This window comes from Branchiostoma floridae, chromosome 13 (assembly GCF_000003815.2).
Source record: "Branchiostoma floridae strain S238N-H82 chromosome 13, Bfl_VNyyK, whole genome shotgun sequence".
Lineage (NCBI taxonomy): Eukaryota > Metazoa > Chordata > Leptocardii > Amphioxiformes > Branchiostomatidae > Branchiostoma > Branchiostoma floridae.
In genome coordinates this window covers 13,967,882-13,979,869 of record NC_049991.1, presented here as the reverse complement: position 1 = coordinate 13,979,869, position 11,988 = coordinate 13,967,882, and the positions used below count along the sequence as shown (strand labels likewise).

The following is an 11,988-nucleotide window of genomic DNA, read 5'->3' as shown; positions in this document are numbered from 1 at the left end:
CCTCTGCCCTCTGGGCCAGGTGCGCCCTCTGGGCCAGATGCGCCCTCTGGGCCAGGTGCGCCCTCTGGGCCGGGTTCTCCTCCCTCTGGACCAGGTGCGCCCTCTGGGCCAGGTGCGCCCTCTGGGCCAGGTGCGCCCTCTGGGCCAGGTGCGCCCTCTGGACCGGATTCTCCTCCTTCTGGGCCTGGTTCTCCTCCCTCTGGGCCAGGTGCGCCCTCTGGACCGGGTTCTCCTCCTTCTGGGCCAGGTGCGCCCTCTGGACCGGGTTCTCCTCCTTCTGGGCCAGATGCGCCCTCTGGGCCAGGTGCGCCCTCTGGACCGGGTTCTCCTCCTTCTGGGCCAGGTGCGCCCTCTGGGCCGGGTTCTCCTCCCTCTGGACCGGGTTCTCCTCCCTCTGGACCAGGTGCGCCCTCTGGACCAGGTGCGCCCTCTGGACCGGGTTCTCCTCCTTCTGGGCCAGGTGCGCCCTCTGGGCCAGGTGCGCCCTCTGGACCGGGTTCTCCTCCTTCTGGGCCAGGTGCGCCCTCTGGACCAGGTGCTCCCTCTGGGCCGGGTTCTCCTCCCTCTGGGCCGGGTTCTCCTCCCTCTGGGCCAGGTGCGCCTTCTGGACCGGGTGCGCCTTCTGGGCTAGGTACGCCCTCTGGACCTTCTGGACTAGATGCTTCCTCTGGACTTGCTTGGGGAGGTCCCTGCAGCGGTGATGCTGAATCAGGAGTAATTTCTTCAAAGTCGGGTGTTTTCGGTAGACCACCTGAATACGAAGAAAATATCCGTCTTGATATACTTGAAGATATCTTTGTGAAACGCAATGCTAAATATCAATGATAACGTCTATGATACCATGTTAATATGCAATCTTCTATTCCAAATGTAACAAAATTACAGGCAAATGGTTTCTTGTAAGTCTTGTTACTTACCAGGAGCCCCGTGGAATTCCGTTTGCACCAGAGTTGTCTTTTTTCCTTCATACGTTTGCGTGACTGCAATCCTGACGAAACGGCTTGTGACCACAAAGCCACCAAAGTCTTGAGGTTCAACGTCGTCGAAGGATTTGACATCTATCCATGTACCTGGTTCTCCCGTGGGGGACATTTGTATCGTGAAGGATTTGACGGAATCGTCAGTAATTCGGACTTGCTCTACAGTTGTATCCGTGTCAAAGGTGAATGCAACATAGGTGACCCCGTCCTCTTCAACAGGTTCACTCGGGCTTCCGGGAATCCATGCTCCTTTGGACACTAGGAATCAATGTAGCATGTAACTGGTTATTGACTTTAGCAATAAAGCAGCAAAGCAAATCATGATAGAGTTAAGGTACTTTGAAGTATTGATAGCACAAAGATAAAGTGACGTCACTGAAAGCAAGTCCAGTATGATATGCATGGAGGGCATGCTTCCACAGGGAATACATTTCAACCTGCTTAGTCAACCACATGGCTCAGGACCATTTTTTTGTCCTCACCTTTAGTCACAAGCCACATTAAATCAGTCCCATCCATTTTTGAGGTATAGTCAACTCCGCCCTGCCTTGAGCACCCACTTGTCCTCTTTGAAACAACCTTTCTTCCTCGGTCCCTTGAGTGGTTGCTGATTCAAATTGTGACTATTGTCATAAAATCTCAACCTACCTGTCTCGTCTACGTGTTCGAGCGTTGGCAGGTCAATCTTGCCAGTCAGCGATTCCACGGCTTTCGGTAGGTCCACTCCCTTCGGGATACTCTCTGAAGCACAGGAACAAACAGACAGGGTGATATTTCATGAAATCTGTACTGGAGGAAAGCGTCCTAATTGAATATTTGAATAAGTGTATATTCTTTACCATAGTCTAGATCTTTGGAAGAGAATCCTCGATCACATGTAACGTATTTTTCCCCTTTTTCTTGCCAAAAAAAAAATTATCCTTTACATGCATGGCTATCAACGATCACCTGTTGTTCCGTGGAATTCAATGGTTGTCAGCTGAGTAGGTTTTTTGTCCTCATGTGTCGATGTGACGACAATACGGAACACTCGAGCAGTTACGAGGAATCCACCGAACTCCCTCGGCTGGTCGGGTTCACGGGGCACATCGTCCACAGAAGTAACCACCGTCCATGTGCCGTCCTCTCCAGTCGGCGAACTTTCCAACCTGAATGACTTTACAGTGGTGTCTGGAACCTTGATTGTGTCCAGTGTGCGGTCAGTGTCAAATTGGAAGGTGATGGTTGTTGTGCCGTCCTTTTCGACTGGTTCGGCAGGAGTAGATGGTTTGACCAGCCAATCCGTCTTGTCAACTGTGTTAAGAAGAAGACATAACGTTACCGTATTACACATGGTTAACCAATTAGCAAATAGTTGGCTAGGACAAATGGCGTCCTGGAAACAAACGCATCACCCCCACATTAGAATGACGTGCGTGTAGGGCAGGGAATTCATATGTTACATAATGGAGTAACATACCGGTGACGTGGGCTAGTTGATAAGCAACATAGACACAGAGATGGATGTCGTAAATTGAGGTATAGGTCAATCGAAATGACTGGCTTACCGTCTGTTGTGGAACTCATGACAGACAGATTGGGACTTGCATTCGAAAAGTATTAAAAAGCCTTTTCGTGTTGACATATCATGAAAGCCTTTCCGTTGGTAACGTGATAACATATTGCAGATATGAACTAGAGTTCGGCGACCTCATACCTCCATGAAAATTTAGAGCTTTTGTAAATTTCATGCAAATGACTAAGACATTAACATAATTTATGCATGGTGTTGTTCATCATTGACAAACGTACACATGTCACAATTATAAAATTCCCATTATTAATCATAAAGCGGTTTTGCAATTTTTACATAAATTATGCAAATAAGTTCCTCATTACCATATTTAGTATCTGCTTATATTCCACCTATCATAATTAACATGTGTTACATTTATTGAAGTCCAGTAATTGAAAACAATGGAATTATACAATTTTCTCATTAATTATGCAAATTAAGTCCTCATTTGCATAACATGTATATCATTATGAACATCTTTGCCTAAGGTACCCGCATGCCTAATATGATGCCAATCCGTCAATCCTTTCTGCAGTTATTCTCTTTGGAATGTCTTGACAAAAACGCCCCTGCAGTTCCTAAATTAAATGTTAGGGGGCTGAAATTTGCTCCACTTTGTCATGACACTGAAAGCTATCTACCACCTTAATGTCAAGACCATATCACGTCAAAGACAAGAGATACATAGAAAAAACTGCTATGATTGAATGTTGTCATTAATTATGCAAATTTGCTCCTACTTTGCATAATTAGCATATCATCTTGTACAACATTGTCCTAGGTACCAACATACCAAAAATCATGAAAATCCGTTGTTCCCTTCTTGAGTTATCCTCGTCAGAAGTTTTTGACAAAAATGCCCCTGCTATCCCAAAACTAGACGCTAGGGGGCCCAAACTTATGTCACTTCTTCCTGAGCACAAGAGCTTTCTAATACTCAAAAATAGTGACCATAGCACGTTCAGAACACCAAGATAGCAAAACCGGAAGTTGCGCTGCAGTACCAAGGGGAGCCGCTAGGGGACCCAAAATCTAATCATTTCCAGCCTTTATGACACCCTACCAACACACCAAGTATCAAACCAATCCACCCAGCCGTTCTTGAGTTATCTTGTTTACACACAGACAGACACACAGACAGACAAACGCGGGGTAAAATATAACCTCCATGACATTTCATGGAGGTAATAACGATACTAAAATGTGACTTACGGACATGGATGAGTTGTACTAATGTCCCGATGTCTGTGTCCGTGTCATCCTCGATGGTATCTGGTTTTACGTCTTCTGGAACCTCGCCTACAACCAATAGAGAAACCATGTTGCTCTTATACATATATGAAATGTAAGGAAGTATATCCATAACCTAAGTACCTCAGGTTTTGTCAGATTATTGCAACAATACACAATTGCAAAATTGTTCTTTAGATCCATTTCAGGCAAAGGTAGGAAGGAAACTTCAAATATTTATTGACATGGACGGATGAAAACCACTCACTGACCTTCGACACCATGGACAGTGATTTCAGCCACGTGTGGTTCATCTCCATCCGTGGTGGACGTAACGGTGATGAGGATGTAACGGGTGGTGATGAGGAAGCCGCCGAATTCCTGAGGTTCATCCGTTCCAGGATCAACGTCGAATTTCTTGACCACCGTGAAGCTTTCAGGTTCACTTGTGTCGGATGTTGATATCGTAAAAGATGTTGTGTCGTGCGTTGTGTCCCCAGTGTTGGTGATAGTCACCTTGTCGATTGTGACGGTCTTCTCGAGGTCCACAACAAACCACCAGTTATTGAAGTTTCTGACGGCGAAACAAGTGTCAAAAGTTACCCTTGTCCTGTGCCACCCTTCTTTAGCAAAATCAAAGTGGGATATGAATTCAGGTATCGGCGCGGTCACATGGGTCGCGCGATCGTCGTACGATCGCTAATTTTGGACATTTAGAAGGTAAAAAATGTGAGTCTCCTGCAAAGTTCAATTGTCTTGGTACACAAAATGATGTTTGGATGCATGTCGGTGGTTGGTTCTGTCGCGGCCTGCTTGAAAATCCTATGGCATCAAAATCGCACGACGATCGCACGACCTATGTGACCGCGCCCTAAGTTAGATATGTTAATTGTAAAAATATGCTAATGACGTATTACTAGTGATAACAAACCTGTCTAGACCCATAGGAGCCCAGAATGTCTCCGGGTTTCCGTCAAAGACCTTAGTGGGGTCAAACAGTACGCCGTCCTTCTCCAGAGGAATTCCGGCTGCCTGGGTGACCATGCTGGGCTTAACAGGCAGCGTACTAAATGACTGAACTGCAATAGGAGAAGTCAAAGTATTATCATGAGATTTTCAAATTTCTGCAAATGAAATTTAGATATTGGAATACTTGATGTGTCAGACTACCACTTCTGTGTAAATGTCATCATTCGGCAACTTTGTATCACAATTAAGGGTCACCAATGTTACTATGCAATGACAGTGCAGGTTAAAAACATCGGACAATATAATGATATATGGATCTGGCAAAACATTTAGCAACCATTGCATTACGTACCGAATTCGACAAGCTCAACAACACCAACAAGATCTGGTCTGGGTCCCTCTGGTTCTTCTTCCTCTGGTCCTGGTTCTGGGCCTTCTTCCTCCGGACCTTCCGGACCCTCTGGACCTTTTGGACCCTCTGGACCTTCCGGACCCTCTGGACCTTCCGGCCCTTCCGGACCTTCCGGACCTCCTGGACCTTCCGGACCTCCTGGGCCTTCCGGACCTCCTGGACCTTCCGGACCCTCTGGACCTTCCGGACCCTCTGGACCTTCCGGACCCTCCTCTTCCTCTGGACCCTCCGGACCTTCTGGACCCTCCGGACCTTCTGGACCCTCTGGACCTTCCGGACCCTCTGGACCTTCCGGACCCTCTGGACCTTCCGGACCTCCCGGGCCTTCCGGACCCTCTGGACCTCCTGGACCCTCTGGACCTCCTGGACCCTCTGGACCTTCCGGACCTTCCGGACCTCCTGGACCTTCCGGACCTCCTGGACCTTCCGGACCTCCTGGACCTTCCGGACCCTCTGGACCTTCCGGACCCTCTGGACCTTCCGGACCCTCCTCTTCCTCTGGACCCTCCGGACCTTCCGGACCCTCTGGACCTCCCGGGCCTTCCGGACCCTCTGGACCCTCTTGACCTTCCGGACCCTCCGGACCCTCGGGACCCTCAGGCCCTTCCGAACCCTCCGGACCTTCCGGACCCTCCGGACCTCCCGGGCCTTCCGGACCCTCTGGACCTCCCGGGCCTTCCGGACCTTCCGAACCCTCTGGACCTTCCGGACCTCCTGGACCTTCCGGACCCTCTGCACCTTCCGGACCCTCTGGACCCTCCGGACCTTCTGGACCCTCCGGACCTTCTGGACCTTCCGGGCCTTCTGGACCTTCCGGACCTCCCGGGCCTTCCGGACCTTCCGGACCCTTGGGACCCTCAGGCCCTTCCGCTCCCTCTGGACCTTCTGGGCCCCCCGGGCCCTCTTCTTCCTCTCCCTCCGGACCTTCCGGACCCTCTGGACCCTCTGGACCCTCCTCTTCCTCTGGACCCTCTGGACCTTCTGGACCCTCCGGACCTTCCTGGCCCTCCGGACCCTCTTCTTCTTCTTCTCCCTCTGGACCTTCCGGCCCTTCCGGACCCTCTGGACCTTCCGGGCCCTCTGGACCCTCCGGACCTTCCGGACCTTCCGGACCCTCTTCTTCCTCTTCTCCCTCTGGACCTTCCGGACCCTCTGGACCTTCCGGGCCCTCTGGACCCTCTGGACCTTCTGGGCCCTCTGGACCCTCCGGACCTTCCGGACCCTCTTCTTCCTCTTCTCCCTCTGGACCTTCCGGACCCTCCGGACCTTCTGGGCCCTCTGGACCCTCTTCTTCTTCTTCTCCCTCTGGACCTTCCGGACCCTCTGGACCCTCCGGGCCCTCTGGACCCTCTGGACCTTCCGGGCCCTCTTCTCCCTCCGGGCCTTCTGGACCCTCTTCTCCCTCTGGACCTTCCGGACCTTCCTCTTCCTCCGGACCCTCTGGACCCTCTTCTCCCTCCGGACCTTCTGGACCCTCCGGGCCCTCTTCTTCCTCTCCCTCCGGACCTTCCGGACCCTCTGGACCTTCCGGACCCTCTGGACCTTCCTCTTCCTCTGGACCCTCCGGACCTTCTAGACCCTCTGGACCCTCCGGACCTTCTGGGCCCTCCGGACCCTCTTCTTCTTCTTCTCCCTCTGGACCTTCTGGACCTTCCGGACCCTCTGGACCTTCCGGGCCCTCTGGACCCTCCGGACCTTCCGGACCCTCTTCTTCCTCTTCTCCCTCCGGACCTTCCGGACCTTCCGGACCCTCTTCTTCCTCTTCTCCCTCTGGACCTTCCGGGCCCTCTGGACCCTCCGGACCTTCCGGACCCTCTTCTTCCTCTTCTCCCTCCGGACCTTCCGGACCTTCCGGACCCTCTTCTTCCTCTTCTCCCTCTGGACCTTCCGGACCCTCTTCTTCCTCTTCTCCCTCTGGACCTTCCGGACCTTCCGGGCCCTCTTCTTCCTCCGGGCTTTCTGGACCCTCTTCTCCCTCTGGACCTTCCGGACCCTCTGGACCTTCCGGACCTTCCTCTTCCTCCGGACCCTCTCCTTCCTCTTCTCCCTCCGGACCTTCTGGACCCTCTTCTTCCTCTGGCCCTTCCTCTTCTTCCGGACCTTCTACCTCCTCTGGTCCTTCTTCCTCAGGTTCTTCCTCGGATCCTTCTTCTGGTTCTTCAAATTGTGGAGTCACAGGTAGCCCACCTAAGAACGGAAGGAAAAATGGATATCTTATATTTTTGCAAAGGAATGCATAGTTGCGGGATATTTAACGGTCTAGCCATGGCGCCACACCACAGGATGCTCTGTAGCATTCGGACATATACTACTATGATAGTTTTGCTGTTCACGTTAACGGCTTAACGCGTTGGTATCTAACAGACTATGTGTGGTGATGTTTTCTTATGTAAACTACCTGGAGATCCGTTGAATGTTGTGCTGGCTAGGGTTGTCTTCTTGCCTTCGTACGTCTCAGTCACAACAATGCGCATAAACCTCGCTGTTACCACGAAGCCAGAGTAATCCTGTGGCTTAACATCGTCGTATGTTGTCACCACAGTCCATTTATCCGGATGTTCCGCAGTGGAAATCTGAGTTTAAAGGAAATTTCATTGAAGATATTTCATATATGGTGGCATTGTCAAAAATGTATGAGTTAAACATGCCTAATTGATTTTGAAACTAATTCTTAAATCATAAAGAATGAGTACCCTTTTACCGGAATTGGGTACGTTACTCTTCTTGGTCATTCTCGTGCTTGCTAATATATAATTAATTAATTAATATTTGATTATGATAGGAAACCCTAAAACAAATCTAGCACACCTAAACAAAACTCAGTACCTCCAATGTAAATGATTTCACAGATTCGTCCACGATGTTCACTTCGTGGAAAGTGTGTTCTGTTTCGAAGTCGAAAACTACGGTTGTGCTTCCGTCTTCCTCCTCTACTGGTTCACTTGGCTCACCGGGCAACCACTTCGCCTGTGTTACTGAACAAAAATATCAACAAGTTAATATAACATATTAACTTTGACGTTATTTGAATTGCATGCAAGAGGTACAATACAATATGGACTCTAGGCAGCTACCTACTTGATATTGTGACCACATACATATACATATACATAATGCTTTGTATGGCATTGTAGTTTGCCCTGGAAAGCGTTCATACTTTCGCTTTTGGTATCTTTTACATTATGAATCAGTTGATGACTTATTAGAGCAGATGGCAACAAAGCTTTAGAGAAAACATTAACCCTTAAAGAGAATCGGGAAACAGGAATTTATAGACAAAAAAACATTAAAATTAAAATCATCAGGATACACCATTAGTCGCTCGTCATTTCCCCTTGACTACTCTATAGACACTTAAGTCTGGTAGTTAATGGATAAAATACCTTTTTCAACGACCTCTTCAATAGCCTCCATGTCTATCTTGTCAGCCAGAAGGTCTTCGATGTCTTCCGTGTTAACCCCTTTAGGAATCTTTCCTATAAATGAATGTCAAACACCATTAAGACTCTTGGCTTCTGTCATAGTAACCACTTGAATACGAGATGGAGCAGAAGACAGTAGTAGACTAATTCATGCCTGCTTATTTGCATAAAAAAGAACATAATGGCCCACTAGTAGGTGAAATACCTGGTAAATGTGGTACATAATAGAAAAATTGCAAAATGATTACCTTCAACACCGTGGAAAGTGGTGACCGCTATCGAATCCGGTTTCTTTTCTTCATACGTAGACGTGACTGTGATGCGGTAGAAGCGTGACGAAACCAGGAAGCCGGTGACCTGCCGTGGTTGGTCAGGTTCTTCTGGTAAGTCATCGACTGTTTTCACAACTTCCCAAGTGTCCGGCTCTCCTGTGGTCGATTTCTCCAGCGTGAAGGATTGCACGGTGGTGTCAGTGATTTCAATCTTGTCCATGGTGTACGTCACCTCGTAGTCAAATTCAACGTACGTCACACCATCTTCCTCGACTGGTTCAACGGGAGCTTTCGGTTTGGGTAGCCAATCAGCAGCCTCCACTAAGGAAAGATGAAGGAGAAAAAATATGGTCATCTTGAATTTGTAAACGTATGAATGCTCAAGCTTTATTACAGCGTATTGATGAGAGGTTACTACGTTATTATTTATTAGTTACAGGTTAAAGATAAAAATGTTTACCGATAGGAATAATGGCCACAAGGTCACCAACGTCAAGACCTGTATCTTCTAGTACACTATCAGGATCGAGGTCCTCGGGTAATTCTCCTAAAGTGATAGCGAAAATAATAAATGTTATTTTGATATAGTCATAAGAGACACATTTGGTTACAAATACATTGCTGAATGCCTTGGGAAAAACACAGAAACTCAGAGTTCAGTACATGCAAGGTAAGAATGGCATATGAAAATGACCAAGAACAACAACAGCAGCAAAAAAAGACAAATAGCATGTATATGTACATGTATGGTCATACGCACCTTCCACACCGTGGAAATCAAGTCCTGCAAGGTATGGCTCGTACCCTTGGTATGTTGCAGTGATCGTGATCTTAAAGAAACGCGCAGGAGTGAGAAATCCTGCGAACTCCTGGGGATCGTTGACTGCCGGCTGGACTCCCTCGAAAGACTTGATGGGCAGGAAGGTGGTTGGGTCCTCTTCTGTCGCGTACGACATGATGAAGGTTTTGACGTCATGAACCGTGTCACCGAGATGTGTGAGACTGACCTTGTCGATTGTGTGCGTTGTTTCCAAGTCGAAAATTACATACCATTCATTGAAGTACCTGTAAATGTGGAAAACGTGCTTAAAACGTTACCTTCCTTGCACTTGAAATAATGTTTCTTGAGAAAAACAACATGGAAAACATAAGCCGGATGAGACTTTTCCCTTCATGATATTGTATTACATAGACGATATAAATTGCAACAAAGGATATTACATGTAACTACGTCATATCATGTCCTTTGCTGCTTTGTGCACTCGAGACAGTCTATATATACAAGCATTTGATCTCATGGTTGTACACAAAGATTTGTAAATGGCTAATTCTAAACAACAGGAAAAGTATTCTATCACCTGCATGCCTCTTATAGCCGTTTAGATACACGTCCAACAATATGACCTGTGCTATATGGACACCAACCTTTCCAAGCCTTGTGGTGCCCAGTATGTCTGTCCATCGTCGTCGAGGATCTTTGGCGGATCATAGACGATTCCACCCTCCTCTTTCGGGACACCTGATGCCTCGATAGCCCAAGCCGGGTTTGTGGGAAGCCAATCCAACGTTTGTACTGAAAGAAAAATTCAATATTTTTTCGATGGCATCAAAAAGCAAAGAGCACCTGGAGGCGCTGACATCATGCACAAATTGTGTTGCTACATGTCTGCCATACATGTACTTCAATAAAACTTTTCTACTACATCAGCCAATCAATTCAGAAAATAATGGCCATACCTAGCTTGGTAGTCTCTACAAGTTGTACAAGGTCGGGGCGGTTTCCCTCTGGTTCCTCTCCCTCTTCCGGTCCGGGTGCACCTTCTTCTGGTTCCTCTTCTCCGGGCTCTTCTGGTCCTTCTTCTCCAGGCTCTTCTGGTTCCTCTCCCTCCTCTGGTCCAGGAGCACCTTCTTCAGGCCCTTCTTCCCCAGGCTCTTCTTCCTCGGGACCCTCTTCTTCTTCTTCCCCGGGACCTTCAGGCTTCTCGCCCTCTGGACCCTCTCCTTCAGGGCCTCCGGGACCCTCCGGTCCTTCTGGGCCAGGCGCTCCTTCTGGACCGGGCGCTCCTTCTGGACCGGGTTCTCCTCCTTCTGGACCGGGCGCTCCTTCTGGACCGGGTTCTCCTCCTTCTGGACCGGGAGCCCCTTCCGGACCGGGAGCCCCTTCCGGACCAGGTGCTCCTTCCGGACCAGGTGCTCCTTCGGGACCTGGTGCTCCTTCCGGACCCGGGCCCTCTTCCTCTGGCCCTGGCCCAGGTCCTGGTCCTGGTCCTGGTCCAGGCCCCGGTGCTGGTGCCATTTCTTCTGGTACTATCTCAAAAGTTTCCTCAGGTTGAAGTCCCTCCGGAAGACCACCTGTCATAATAAAATGAAACAGAATCATATCAATATCACATATACAGTTAACCTGGTAAAATCAAGGAAACAAACTGTTTTAATGTCAGCAGACTCTATTTCCCAAATTTGCACATAAATGTAACAATGTAAAGGATCATTAGTCGTAAATAAGACAATTACACACGCTACCTTCTATGCCATGAAATTCGAACTCCGCCAATCGTGGTACTTGGCCTCCGCTTGTCTTAGTGATGACAACACTGAAGAATCGCGACGACTCCACGAAGTCACCGAACTCCTGAGGCTCCTTTTCTTCAGCAGGAACGCTCGGCACTACTACAGCCTGTGTCCAAGTCTCGGGGGCACCACTGGGAGACCTAAATAAGATGAATGACTCCACGTCATGGTCCTTGTCCCCGGTGTTGGTGATGCGAACCTTGTCAATGGTGTACGGTGTCCCGAGATCGACAACAATGAACCAATGGCCAACGTCATCCTCCTCAACGGTCCAATAGGTAGTCGGGTCGTTGTCGAAGGCTTTCTCGGGTTCGTGGCCTTTCTCAGGATTGTCCGAGGAAAAGATGACCCAGCCTTCGTCATTAGGTATCCAGTCGGTATCTTGTACTGCATTTAGAGAAAACAAGAAAAGTTAACCTTCTAGTGATGGCTCTATATGTTTCAATTTCCCAACATCCCGGTAAACAATGAAAAGGTAAATAACTTGATGGATTTCACGCATGAATAAAGTTGATAATCGCACAAATAAATAAATAAATACGAGGATGCCTTACCGTCGACCACGGCCGCCACGACA

The 11,988-nt window shown here is 48.7% G+C and overlaps 1 protein-coding gene across 1 annotated transcript in view; it reads right to left on the bottom strand.

The window, feature by feature from the left end:
- Nucleotides 1-5: 5 nt before the first annotated feature.
- LOC118428531 overlaps nt 6-11,988 on the bottom strand; it is a gene marked incomplete at its 3' end in the record, with an annotated part of 12,680 nt that continues 697 nt past the window's right edge. Inside the window, exons 2-19 of the mRNA XM_035838622.1 lie at nt 11,364-11,798; nt 10,578-11,192; nt 10,266-10,413; nt 9,601-9,905; nt 9,301-9,387; nt 8,817-9,161; nt 8,530-8,622; nt 7,973-8,121; nt 7,545-7,719; nt 7,067-7,333; nt 5,087-6,994; nt 4,697-4,844; nt 4,038-4,339; nt 3,748-3,834; nt 1,929-2,273; nt 1,629-1,721; nt 918-1,238; nt 6-751 (exon numbers count right to left, since the gene is read on the bottom strand). Coding sequence (XP_035694515.1) covers nt 6-751; nt 918-1,238; nt 1,629-1,721; nt 1,929-2,273; nt 3,748-3,834; nt 4,038-4,339; nt 4,697-4,844; nt 5,087-6,994; nt 7,067-7,333; nt 7,545-7,719; nt 7,973-8,121; nt 8,530-8,622; nt 8,817-9,161; nt 9,301-9,387; nt 9,601-9,905; nt 10,266-10,413; nt 10,578-11,192; nt 11,364-11,798 — 6,569 coding nt within the window. The remainder of the gene's footprint in view (nt 752-917; nt 1,239-1,628; nt 1,722-1,928; nt 2,274-3,747; nt 3,835-4,037; nt 4,340-4,696; nt 4,845-5,086; nt 6,995-7,066; nt 7,334-7,544; nt 7,720-7,972; nt 8,122-8,529; nt 8,623-8,816; nt 9,162-9,300; nt 9,388-9,600; nt 9,906-10,265; nt 10,414-10,577; nt 11,193-11,363; nt 11,799-11,988) is intronic.